The sequence below is a fragment of the Saccostrea echinata genome, unplaced genomic scaffold (genome assembly GCF_033153115.1).
Source record: "Saccostrea echinata isolate AGI-Se365-2 ecotype Australia unplaced genomic scaffold, CSIRO_AGI_Sech_v1 ptg000042l, whole genome shotgun sequence".
NCBI lineage: Eukaryota > Metazoa > Mollusca > Bivalvia > Ostreida > Ostreidae > Saccostrea > Saccostrea echinata.
Window position 1 is genome coordinate 983251 of NW_026889791.1, and position 14616 is coordinate 997866.

General features: G+C 31.8%; 1 protein-coding gene across 1 annotated transcript in view; it reads left to right on the forward strand.

Annotated features, from left to right (window-relative positions):
* The window catches only part of LOC133201002 (multiple epidermal growth factor-like domains protein 10), a 306946-nt gene extending 294608 nt beyond the window's left edge, over window positions 1-12338 (forward strand). Inside the window, exons 6-12 of the mRNA XM_061336804.1 lie at window positions 8271-8405; window positions 8812-8949; window positions 9371-9511; window positions 9946-10083; window positions 10610-10708; window positions 11912-12023; window positions 12164-12338. Of these exons, the coding sequence (XP_061192788.1) occupies window positions 8271-8405; window positions 8812-8949; window positions 9371-9511; window positions 9946-10083; window positions 10610-10708; window positions 11912-12023; window positions 12164-12338 (938 nt within the window). The remainder of the gene's footprint in view (window positions 1-8270; window positions 8406-8811; window positions 8950-9370; window positions 9512-9945; window positions 10084-10609; window positions 10709-11911; window positions 12024-12163) is intronic.
* Window positions 12339-14616: the final 2278 nt, after the last annotated feature.

Here is a 14616-nt window from a genome sequence, read left to right on the forward strand (position 1 = left end):
TGTTTAATCTTTTGGGGTTATGTTTTTGTTTGTTGTTTTGTTTTTTTACAGTATTATTTAATTTGTTTTTGGAGATGTTTTCATCGAAAAAAATGGGACGTAAGAAAAATTAAGTATATTTGAGTAACTCTAAGAAACTACAAGGGTAAATTATAGTAAACTAAAGTTTACTATAGTTAACTATCGTATCAAAGTAAAAGCTTTGAATCTTTGATTTACTGTAATAAAAACTGTGAAACTTTGATTTACTATAGTAAAACCTTTGAAACCTTGATTGATTATAGTATAAAACTTTGAAACTATGATTAACTATGGTGAAAACTTTGAAAATTCGATTAATCTTCAGTAAAATGTTTGAAATGTTGATCTATAATAGTAAAAAACTTGGAAATTTTGATTCACTATTCTGAAAATATCAATAACTATACACCAGAGGAATTATGTTTTGGATTCCAATTCTTGACATTTTATGATATTTCATGGTCAACATTTTTAAAAGCTTCAGAACACATTTTATAAATCCGACCCCTCCACTGAAAAATTAAAGTAAAAGAAATTAATTTTAATGTTCGATAATCTCTCACACCAATAGACCGATAAGCAACATGAATTTAAATATATCTAAATTTAATGCTAATGTCGTGTAAGTTTGTTTGAAAGAGAAGGGAAAGTAATACAATATAAAATGAAAGTTTAGTCATTTAGAACCAAAATACCTGCTGCATCAACTTCATTAAACATGTATTTTTAATGTAAATATTGTATTTGAATTAACTAATTTGTAAATTTAAATTAAGATATGCAACAACCTCCACACATCTCCCCCAAAACGACGAAATAAAGAATTATTTAGTTAAATACTGTAATGAGTTGATATTCTATAGTGAAAACTTTGAAACTTTGATTAACCATAGTAAAAACTTTTAAACTTTGATAAAATATAGTGGAGTATAGTAAACAATAGTCTACTATAGTATTTTTTGGTTAGGGAAGTATCGATTCGACCTATATTTCTTTGTTTTTTTTTCCTTGAGAAGAACCTTTTTTTTTATAGTATTACTGTAGTTGTTTTTGTGTAATTTTTTTTCCTTACTTAAATTCTGTAGGTGGGTCATTGAAAAAATAAATTAAAAATAAACAACTTTCTGGCCAAGGTAAGATAATACCCCCTTTCAGAAAATCCTCTTTCAACACGTTCAAAACTCATTTATCTACTAATTCTAATTTCATCAAACAATGGTATTGATCACCAATATAGTTTTGTTAGAAATTTTTACCTGAACTTACAACCATGTTCATATTCAAACGTAAGTCGGCAGCAGTCAAGTGAGTTAAGTTTATATTACAAAAACTAACAATATTTTAAGACAAGCGTGCTGGTCCAAACTTTTTAGCTCACCTGAGCTAAAAGCTCAAGTGAGTTTTTCTGATCGAAGAGTGTCCAGCGTCTGTCTGTCGTCTGTCGTTTGTAAACATTTCACATTTTCGACTTCTTTTCAAGAACCACTGTACTAATTTCAAGCAAACTTACCACAAAGCATCTCTGGGTGAAGGGGATTTATGTTTTTTCACAGGAAGTGTCGCGACCTCTTTCAAGGGGATATAATTAAGAATTCGTGAAAATTTGGTGGTATCTTTTAAAAATTTCTTCTCAGGGGCAAGAATAGATGAAAGCTTCATTACATACGCTACATTCAAGTTTATTCATATCATAAACCCCGGGGGTAGGGTGCAGCCACAGGAGGGGGTCGAAATTTTACATAGGGATATAAAGGAAATGTCTCTAAAATTTTCTTCTCAAGAACAGCAAAGTCATGATAAGTCATATTATAATAGAAATATATTTAGGTGGTATAAATTAAAATTTGTTCCAATCATGACCTCCAGGGGCAGGGCAGGGTCAGAACAGGGGGTCAAAGTTTACCATATGAAAATATAGGAAATATCTTCAAAAATTTTTCTCACGAACAGCTAAGCCATAATTAGTCATATTAATACGGAAGTATCATCAGGTAGTGTAGATTCAAATTTGCTCAAATCATGACCCCCGGGGATGAGGCAGGGCAAAAACAGTGGGTCAAAGCTTTACAAAGGAATATATAAGTGTAATGGTTACGGGGCATTTGAGTAAAACGCATTGAAGACTTTAAATAATGGAATGACCTGACAACATTTGGAATGGACTAGCCAAACCAAATGCTATATGAAACAAAGCTTTCGGAAAGTCAGACATTCAGAAGCTAGCTGAAGAAGTTGGATGTTGAATCAGCAATAAGGAAGTAAGTTATTCCATTCCTAATAGCAACAGATTCAATGAAATTGAATACAAAACAGATGTGTAGGTTTTGAATACTCAGTATAATCAGACATAATTCCTATTTATTACAATTAGCATTTAGTGGTGGGATGTGTCCTAATTTATGACCTTGAATTTTGGTAAGAGTTACTTGTGTATCTCCCTCTGTTTTTAATTAATAAAAAAAATCAAGTAAAAAATTAAAAAAAAAAAAAAACTTATCTAGCAAAAAATCGTTTTAAATTTCCATTCTATTTCTAATGTTTAATGCATCTATCCTACACAGTATTTATTGATATTCTTATTATTTGAATTTTTATTTTTTAAAAAAAGTTGCTTGTCCTCATAGACTTCAATTCAATATTTGTTAATTAATTACTGCTTAGTTAATTACATTTTTGAAACTTTCTTTTGGTAGATCCTTTTGTATTGCAAATGCTTTAAATTAATTTCAGAGTATTATATACGTGATGGACATTTAAGGATAGAGAATTTGGTCCTATTAAGAGTGGAAAACCTTAATGATGAGAGCAAAATAAAATTTAAAAAAAAAGAGGCTATAAACACCAGTGGCAAGTATCTTAAGGAAATGATGTTAAGTTCTGGGTGTAGTAAATCTGAAGAAAAATGAAACATCTATCAGTGGGAACCTAGGGGAGAAACACGGTGCAAGAAGTACATGTACCTTATCCAGTCCCCGTCTCTTGCTAAGGGAAAATTCAAGTACTGTGTGATATACTCTCATTCCAATCATTAACACAGACAGAGAAAAGGGAAAACATATACATCCCTTGAAAGAACCTGATCATACACGTTACATAGGAAACATCTTTAAATAGCTTTAAAATCTTCTTCTTAAGAACAACTAACCCTTTGTTAGTCATACTTATACAGAAGGAACCTTAGGTATTGTAGAATCAAGTCTGTCCAAATCATGACACCAAGGGGTTGGGGGCACAACAGAGGGTAAAAGTTTTGCATATAAATATAAAGGAATCATCTTGAAAAAATCTTCAGCTCGAGAACAGCAGAGCCATGATTAGTCATATTATTATAGAAGTATTCTCAGGTAGTGCAAATTCAATTTGTTCAAATTAAGGATCGGTAGGGTAGGGCCACAATGAGAAATTACAGTTTAACATAGGAAAACATAGGAATTTTTTTAATTGCTCTTTAAGAAGACCAAAACCATGATAGTTATCTGATATGGAAGCACCCTAAGGTGGTATAAATTAAATAAAACAATATTAAACTTTCTTCTGCTTTTTCCTAACCAATGTGATCACGTGAGCGATATGGACCTATTTTTATTTTATTTTATTTTATTTTGTTATTATTATTATTTTTTCATGTTCATGAAATATTTTTTTTCTCAAACAGATCCTTTTGTCAGGAATTACACCCTACAGACTTAGGTCAGTCTTGTTCAAATCTTCCTATATAGGCGTTAAGAAATAACAATCCATCAATCTTATATCATAAATGATTTTTGTTTGTTTGTTTGTTTTTGTTTTGTTTTGTTTGTTTTCTTCCTTTTTTTTTTTTTTTTTTTTTTTTTTTTTTTTTTTTTTGAAATACAATATAATTTTCAGAGAACAACCAGTGACATAGATGAAGTTCAAATTTCACTCACATGCTGTTAATCTCGATGACAGTCTACTTTAAATATTCAATGTAGAAGTAGATGGAATTCCCTATTATTTTCATTATCAAGTATTGACATGTTATTGTTCTCATAATAAATGACATTGGTGATGACGATGATGATGATACTGATCGACGCCATCACTATAAACTCTCCATATTCAATAAAGAAAAGAAAGTAAGCTATAATTAATTAATCACATTTAAATAGGATGCTCTGTCATATATGCAAGAGGGTTAATATAGTTATCTATTATCATCAATTGATTTTCTCTTAGGTTGCGGTACCTCGGGATTCTATGGAAACAAATGTGATTTACCGTGTCCACTAAACTGTCAAGAGGGTAATTGTAACATTGTAAGTGGATCTTGTCTGGGGTGTATTACAGGTTTCAAAGGTCAAAGATGCGAAGAATGTACGTATATATTTATTCAGAGAGAAAGAGAGAGAGAGAAAGAAAGAGAGAGAGAATGATCATTTTGTTTTCTCTAGCAATGATATCAGTTTTCGTAAGTAGAACACAGATCACTTATGTGGCCTATAATGCTAAATTCAAACTAAATAGTATTAGTCGTAAATTGATACGATTTAACTATGTCATATACTATTTCCATTTTTTTTTCTTTAACCTCTTTAAACAACTTATAATATTTTTTTTACTCAAATGGATTAAAATTGTATACTGAAGTTTAAATTATCAATTCAATGCATTTTGATTTTCAGATTGTGATAATAATAGATATGGCCTTGCATGTAACCTGACCTGTGGTAACTGTAGTAATGGAGAACAATGTAATCCCGTGAACGGAAGTTGTCTAAACGGATGTGACGTTGGGGCTCAAGGGGATAGGTGTGACGAAGGTAAGATAAAGAAGCTTTTTATACGACCCATTCTTTTATATACAATTTACTAAAAAAAAATGTTCTCTGTTTCCAAGAACGGTTTTAAACGTAAAAAGAAGGGGTTATTACAGATCTTCAATAGGACGAAGCTTGCTTAAAAGATAATATAAAAGTAAGATTTGAACAAAATTTAATAAAGGATGTGCAACAAAAAAAAGCATACATCTATATCATTGGTGTATAATTGAAGCAATTGTTCAAATCTATTGCTTGTCTTCGATAATTAAATAGCTATAAAGATAATTTACGTGAATTGTCAGTTTAGCCCTACCCTTACAATTCATGGATTGTCATTAGCCTTTTCAGAGATGGATGATTATATTTAATGGTAAGGTTAAAAAGAATATTTTTTTGGAATATTCTGGATTTAAATAAACTGAAATCACTGATCTTTTTCCAATCTTTAACAAGAGACCAATGGGCCACATCGCTCACCTGAGTATTATGGCTAGGAAAAAAAAGTCAATCCAGTATTGAAAAGTTTAAGGCCCTTTCACAATTGGCGCACGAGCACTTTACAACACTTTGCGATCGGAATTTTTTTTAGCTTCGCACGAGCTCTCGCATACGTGACACGATGTCTCGCATTCGTTGCATGCGTTTTAGTGGTCGCATCAGGTCTCCTCAAAATAGTGGACATGCACACTATTCAGACGCGACCAAATGCGATCCAAATTATCGCAATGCAACGCACGAACATTAGCACGAACGTCCTACAACGTTTTGTGTACTCGTAAGACTGATGAGCCATTTTAAATGGTCGTAAGATGAATCGCAGCAGTGTTTTGCGACTATGAGACTGTTGCTCAACGTTTCTCATGTAAACTTGCAACGTTTTACTATCATTGCACGATTTATCAGCTTCAATTTGCCATGCAAATATTATATATATACACAATATATATTATATTTATACACCAATACGATATCAAACCAGCGAAACACTTTGCTGTCATAATAATACAGTCAAAAATTATTTACGCACATTCTAAAAGATAATAATATTAGAAGAATTAAGAAAAATCACAGCACTGTGTCGGGTTCTCTAAATTCAGAATTGCGTGGCTGATGGGTGGTGCCTAAGTGCACTCGAACGAGCATTCGTACCATGGAACGCATGATCGCACGAGCGCTACACGTCCAATCGCATTTGTGCACGTTCAATCGTCCGATCACCTGATAACTCGCGTGATCCTATCGCATTATCTTACAGCACTCGCTTTCATTGTATATCAGTCGCACAAAGACGCAAGATATATCGCAAGATTTAATGGTTTCGCATCGCACAACGGTGGTTTTAGATCTTGCGAATTTCGTACGAACACTTTTTCATATGCGATTATTTCGGCAACAGTTTACGATCCTAGTCAATTTTTTTCGGTCGCACGAATATTTTGTCGCGTCTACTCGTGCGCCAATTGTGAAATGGCCTAAAAATGCATAGGTAGTCCCACCTTCCCCTACAAGGGGAAGGGGTTGGGTATGATTTGAATTAAATTCAATCTACACTAACTAAGGATGCTTACATATGTCTTTAATTTACTCTAGCTTTTTTTCTCTATAAGTTTAAACGTTCATTTTGATCCCACCCTATCCCGGGGATTATGATTTGAAACGTGAATCTACACTAATTAAGGATGCTTCCATATAAACATGACCAATCATGGCTTTGTTGTTCTTGAGAAGACGATTTAAAAGATTTTTCCAATATATTCCTATGTTAAAACCGTTTACAGTAGCTCAGTCTGCAGAGCGCTCTCTCCCTGATCGGAAGGTCGTGAGTTCGAATCTCGGCCGCGTCAGACCTAAGTCGATAAAAAAATAGGTACCAGCTATTCCTTTGCCATGCACTCGGCACTTTGAAGTGAAAGTTGCTGGTCCTTCGGATGAGACTTTAAAAACCGAGGCCCCGTGTCACTGCAGGCGTTGGTACGAACGAAAATCCTTCACTGCTCAGTGGCCCTGAGTGCCGAGTAAAGGTCAAATTTGAAGCTCTTTACCGATATATGGTGACTTCTCTATATGAGTGAAATATTCTCGGATTGGAGGTTGAACAAGATTCATTCAATCAATCAATCAATCCTATGTAAAACTTCGATTACCTATTGTGGTCCTACCCTACCCACGGGGGTCATGGTTAGAACAAACTTGCATCTACACTACCTTAGGATGCTTTCATGCAAAAAAAAAAAAAAAAAAAAAAAAAAAAAAAAAAAAATCATGGCTTTGTTGTTCTTGAGAAGAAAATTTTTAAAGTTTTTTCCTATATATTCCTATGTAAAACATAGATTACCTATTGTGGCTCCACCCTACCCCCCGGGGTCATAATTTGAACAAACTTGTATTTACACTACCTGAGGACGCTTGCTTATAAACATGACCAAACATGGCTTTGTTGTTCTTGAGAAGAAGATTTTTAAAGTTTTTTTTCCCTATATATTCTTATATAAAATTTGATTTCGTACATTGTGGTCCCACCCTATCCTCGGGAGTCATGATTTGAACAAACTTGAAACTACACTACCTGAGGATGCTTCCATATAAATATAACCAATCATGACTTTGTTGTTCGTGAGAAGAAGATTTTTAAAGTTTGTTCCTGTATATTCCTATATAAAACTTTGAACGTATTTTGTGACCCCACCCTACCCCCGAGGGTCATGGTTTGAAAAAAAAAAAATGAATCTACGCTATCTGAAGATGCTTCAATATAAATATGACCAGTTATGGCTTTGTTGTTCTTGAAGATTTTTACAAGATGATATTAATTTTTCAAAAAATATTTCATTATCTCCAATTGGAAGAAGTTGTGGCCCTTCATTTCAACAAACTTGAATCCCCCTTACCCAAGGATACTTTGTGGCAAGTCAGTTCGAAATTGGACAAGTGGTTCTTGAGAAGTCGAAAATGTGAAAATTTTAAAGACAGACGGACAGACAGCTAGACGCCGGACAAAATGTTATCAGAAAAGCTCACTTGCGCCTTCGACTCAGATTAGCTAATAATTGAAGAGGTTTGGCACAATTGATTAAAATAATGTCTTTTACATGTTAATTCTTTGATATAAAACAATGTAAATGTTGAACACAGAGATTCTTTAAAAATCATTTACATACTATTTGAAATATATCATTAGTCAGAAGTTTTCATACAATTCTACATGTGCCTGTTTTAAAAACTCTGATGTTTTGAATAAGCCCCTCATCAACTTAAAATTTAAGTGTGTCAATGAAATGTTCTAAGTGCATATCTATATTAAAACAAGTGTATTGTTGATGCTTTTAATTAGACATTTCCTAATTTATCTTCACAATGTTAAAAATCAAACTTATTAAACATCAAATGTATTGTGAATGTCATATTCATAATTATATAACTTTAATTTTACCTTACATTAACAGTATCCCATTATCTATTATCCTACAGCTTGTCCCTTTGGTAGACAGGGAAAGAATTGTGTTGAGGTCTGTAAACCAAACTGTAGAGGAGGCTGTAACAGATTCACTGGTGTCTGTCAGTCTGGTTGTTACCCTGGATGGAAGGGAACGTTCTGTGAAGATGGTATTTTTTGTTTCAGTTATTTTTCTTATTTTAATTCCTATCATTTTTAATGAAATGGAACATGTAGGAAGAGCAGAACATTTTTAAGTCATGGATTTTAATGAAATTTTAGGAAGGGCATTACTTCTGTATGTCGTGGATTAAATTGCATTTGATGAACTTTGTGACTTAATTATTTCCTTATAGCTATTTTAAAATTTGGAAGAAAACATGAAAAATATAATGCAGTAAAGGATGAATGCATTACAGCAATATTATCTGTTACGTGTTTATATATTTTTGATAGACATAACAGATAATCTATTTCTAAACGACTTTTTTGGAGTTTTTTTTACATAGCTTTTTTTTCATTTATTGTTTCATATGCTAGAGAATAAGTGATGAAAACTGATATTGAATTTTGCAGAATGTGATGAGTTGTATTATGGTGCACACTGCAGTACCTCATGTGGCTTCTGTCTGAATTCCGAACAATGTCATCATATCAATGGAACATGTTTTGAAGGATGTGACAGGGGATTTCAGGGAGAAAAATGCACTGAAGGTTGTCAAAATTTTTCCTACATCCATTATGTAAACAAAAAAATATTAATAGTTTCAAAGGAAATCGATAAGATATAAATATTTGATGAAACATTTATCTATGTTTGATTCCACATGCTCTAATTCTAGTTTATAACAAAAAGTCGAAAATTTGAGAAAAGCAGATGTGTTTGAAATTTTGATTCAAAACACATTTTAATTTTTGTTTTATTTATTCTATTTAATTTTTTTTGCAGGATTTACCTTGAAACTTAATGTTTCTTAAAATACTTTTGTAATAATAATAATAATAATAATAATAATAATAATAATATTAATTTTCTTGTAATATTTTGCAGCATATTGTGTACAGAATAACAATCACAGAAGTATCAATGAAAAGTTTGATTGTTTTTGTTTTTTTTTTTTTTATTTCCACCTAGCATGTCCTGAAGGACTCTTTGGCTACAACTGCCAGGAGACATGTGACATCAATTGTGGAGTCCCTGGTAGATGTAACAGAGTAACAGGACAATGTGAAGGAGGATGCCAACCAGGGTGGAAAGACACTAAATGTGACCAAAGTAATCTTTCTTCAGACACACAGTGTTTTCAATCAAATAGATTTCTCTTCTATCTTCTATCATCTTTCGAGAAGTAAAAAAAAGAATGTCAGGACTCTTCATAATGTTTTTATCAGTATATTAATTGGCATTTTCATGCACCTTTTACTAATTATGTATATTTTCAGTCCACAATGAATGATGCAGTGGTAAAAACATACTTGTAAAATGCTTGGTATAAATTTCCAGTAATAAAGGGTGTTGATTAATCAATTCGATTTTAATTTTATTGTTAATATTATTTTTTTTTTTATTATGAGTACTGCAGTAGTCCCTTTCTGTGCAATATTTGTTAATGAACATAGAAAATTCTAAATAATAATAATAATAATAATAATAATAATAATAATAACTAAAATAATAGACGGCTTATCTATTTAATATTACGTTTACAGAATGTGACGGTGGTACGTTTGGACAGAACTGTACTCAGCCATGCGGGGTTTGTTTTGGAAAAGAACAGTGTCATTTTATAAATGGAACATGCTTGAATGGCTGCGATAAAGGTTATCAAGGAATCAAGTGTACACAGGGTAATGAACTGAAGGCTCTTATATGAAAAATTAAATATTCAAAATAAACTTGCATTTTTATATTCCTGTGCATTATTAAAAATATTAAATTTGCCTTTAAAATGTCTTCCAGGTCTCATCCAATAAAACTGCTGTCTAAAATGGCATATTTTCTATGTGGTTTAGTAGCTATAAGTAAACTGAATACGCTCTTTATTGACAAGATGAAAACAGTACATATCTTAATCTTTACAATCAAGCAACGCAATATATAGTCAATACCCTCCCAGAAAGTTCGATATATGAATTCTGTAGGTAATAGTATTATAAAATAAAGTACTCGAATATCGCATAAGATGAGCATCGATCAGATACACCGTGTTTCACATTTGTATGAAAGATGAAAGTTAATAAGACATATTACATTATCTTGTCAGTTTTTAGCAAAAAAAAAAAAAAAAAAAAAAAAAAAAAAAAAAAAATGATAAGGTGAGATGATATTATTTCTAAATAAGTACCTTTATGTTTGTTCATTTTTTTTTACCAGCATGCCCTGACGGACGTTATGGATACAACTGTCAGGAGACGTGCAGCATGAACTGTAAACGTTCAACGACATGTGATGTCATTTCAGGACAATGTAGTGGTATTGATGTATTATATTATTATCATTTTCATTCTTACATAGCAGTTTATTAACTCGAATTGGATAGACATATTTGTTGAGGATTTGACTTATTGTACTGAAAGACTGATGGTAAAATATTAGTTTTGGAGTCGTTTACGAGGAAACATTTCCTTCTTTAGACTAGAATCTGTAAACAGAGTATTTTAAAGTACAACGACCTTATAATTACAAATATCCTTTTAATTTCTGGTCATCATTCAATAAGAAATCAATGATGCAATTCTTTAAAGAAAATGAACCCCATATCATTTCGGTTAAATTGATGAATCGGAAATAGTCTCTACTATCAAGAAAGTATACAATGAATAAAACTGAAAAAAAAACACTTTGAACCAACCCAAAATATTTTATTTGAAGGTTTGCTTTTAAATCTGGCTTCTGATTTTGAAAAAAAAAAAGGTATTGAAATGACCGTTATTGATAAGTACACGTACATGTAGACCTCAATGCATTTTTGTAGAAAAATAATCCCTTTTTTAATTTAGATTCCATCAGTGTTAGCTAACATGCAATACTGTAGTCTGTTACTAAAAAGATACTGTGTTTTTAGGGAGATATTTTCTGTCCAGAGATAAAGACAACCTGTTCCTTTCTTCTATTTTTAACCATTCTTGGTCAGAAAATTTAGAATTTTTATTTGTTAATTCATTTCTTATTATTTATAATCCCTTTGTTGAGTGCTAGATACAATTTGTAAGCAAACATAGATACAACTCGACAATATCATCCCTCGAGAAATGGCTGTTTAAGTAGGACTGCATATGTAACTGTATATAAATCATCTTAGCTGACCATCAGTTTTCGCTGTTTACTTGTTAAGTTTTCAGCACATTGAAAATATCACTAATTATAAATAATTACGCGGTGGCTGTCCACAAGTTTTCATATTACCCTTAATAATTAAAAAAAATAATAAAAAAGAAAATACTAAGAAAAAATCCTTGAGAATTGGTCATCGTGAAAATTAATGAAACGACTTTAGTAAAACTAAAATGTCTCCAGCGAATTTAAAGTTTCCAAGTTAGATTTTGGATGATAACGAACAGTATTCAAGCTCTGAGTCCATTAAAACAATACAAATCGGGAGCAGAGCAAACACGGACCACCAAAAACGTCAGACTAATTAAGTTATAACACATGTCTTGATTTTTTTTTTTACAGTGATAGGACAACCATCAGAGTATGATACAGACAGTCAGTGCTATCCATCTCTTTATGGAGTAGTTACCACTCTTTGCTTAAGCATTGCTTTAAATATCTTTTTCGTAATCTGGTGAGTTTATTTTTTTATTATGTTTTGTTGAAATGTTATTTTTTTAATTAAAAACTAATCACTAATGTTATATATGATATATAAGACCATTAGATTTATTTAATATCATTTTATATGCATTTATATTTTTTTGATTTTAGTTTCATTAGAAATAGAGCATGTAAAGGACAGAGTCAAGAAAAGAAAAATACGAAACAGTTGTCAACAGAACACACACCATATAACACAGAGCTTTATGACAAAGTGGAAGACAACGCATGCTATCAGGAACTGGGTCAAATAAGTCAACTTTCCCATTATGACAAGTTACATTAGCGTTAATGTGCTGGGAAAAAAAAAAAAAAAAAAAAAAAAAAAAAAAAAAAAAAAAAAAAAAAACTTGTATTACCCTTGTTCTTGATTCAATTCTGTTGAGCCCTTTACCAAATAAAAAAAAAATTCAAATGATACATTTATTGATGATACCAGCCAATGTACACGTGAAGCATGAAATTACAGGCTAATGGAAGTAGCATTTTTACAAACTGTTATAATTATTCAATAAAATTTCAAATTCCAAAGGCTGAAAAGTTGTGAAGAAATAAACAGTCTGGAAAAATGATGATGTTCATGTAAGATGTCAACATTATTGGCATGACCTCTCATGGATTATTATTCTTTTTTTTTGCGCTCTCTGAACCATTGTGAGAATCATTACAACGAAGAAAAACAGAGGAAGATGGAACAACTCTCTGATAAGACAAAAATCTTTTCAAGAAAAATCCTAATATGTCCGATAATTTATCTTACAAGAACTTATTTATGGACACAAATATGTTGTAAGTAAATTCAAAACCGATATAAGACACAAAAATTAACCTTAGTTTTGTTTTGCTCAAATATATGATAGATATTAACATTTAATGTATAATACTCGCAAACAGTTTGTTTCACTTTTTTTTACAAATTCAAAGCTTCCCATCTCTTTATAAATTATTTAAAATTTACAGTAATTTATCAGGTAGCATATATAGATTTTTCCTTAGAAGTGCATGTTCTGCCATAAACAAATATTTCAAAGAAAAAGATAGCTCTTGCTGATAGATGCATTTTTTGGCGAGTACAGAGAACAATGTGATGCTCAAACTTAACTAGAATGTTCCAAGGAACGCATGTGTAGCCTGCTTTGTAGCTTTATTAAAGATATAAATAAATCTAAGTGTAGTTAGCTATTCATTTACTACTAGCATGATAGGTCTGCAGCAAAGTGCATCCACGGATTGTATAAGACTGCGAAAGAACCTGACAATCAAAGAAAATATAATTCCCAACCCTCAAATAATTAAATTGAAATTATTGTAGATAATTATTTAACATTTTACATGTTACATGTATCAAGACGTGTTTCAAATGTTTACTCCACAAACATGTATAAATGCTCGTTATCAACACCCGCAACTCAAAACTCAAAAGACATAAATTAAATTAAATTGTCTGTGGTATTTTTTGCAGACAAGTAGGACAAAAGTCAAGGCCAAGTGGATTGAAACGCTGGCATTTTTTCAGCGTGTTTTATGACAATCAGTGCATGTGCTAAATAGCATAGACTTACCTCTTAATTGTCAAAAATGTGCTGTATATTGGTACTATATACTATTTTGTAAAGTAGGTCAAGGATCAAGGTTATGGGTCACGAGGTCGGTAGCCATGGTAATGCACAGAAGCCTTAGTACCAAGCAATATATGTGCAAAATATCAAATCAATATCTCCTACAGTTCTTGAGATACAGCGTATGTAACAGACTGACAGGCAGACATACAGCTAGACAGACAGACAGATAGACACATGGTAAAGTGACCCCTAAGTGTCGCTCTGCTCTGCAGGCGACACAACATTAAACCCTTCATTAGGCCTATATAATTTCGAATATGAACTTCATGTGTATGACAATAAAGATGAATTTCATACCTTATTCTTTAATTTCATATTGTTTAATACATTATTTTTTTTTGTATATTAATTTTTGTGTTCAGTAGTAATAATTTTCTCGATTATATTTTGTCTGTGATTCTTTTACATGTACTGATATTATTAGGGTTGGAGGTCGACAGTCTTTAAAGGACTCCTTAATAAATCTCCTTGTATAGAAGTTATAAATATTTTACGTGCTTCTTCAGTCATATTGTAAAATTGAATAAAACTTTTAGTTCACTGGATATCAGTGAGCTGAGAGTTATGATTTTTTTCTGAACAGAAAGCGGGTGTTTCATTCATGTTTCAGAGAGAGAGAGAGAGAGAGAGAGAGAGAGAGAATGGGTGAATTAGGAAAAACAAATGTGGTATCACACTCTCAGTCATCTTCCTGTAGGAAATAATATTGCGGTATCACACTGTCATTCATGTCAGTCAACTTCCTGTAGGAAACACTAATGTTGTATCACACGGTCAGTTATCTTCCTATAGGAATCACGAATGTTGTATCCCACTTTCAGACATCTTCCTGGAATTAATCTGGCTACATTAAATACAAACCTGTGCATAACCTTATCTCTTTTTTATTAAATGTAAATAGAAAATCTTGCATCTGTTTAATGCAAGATACAAGAACTTTCT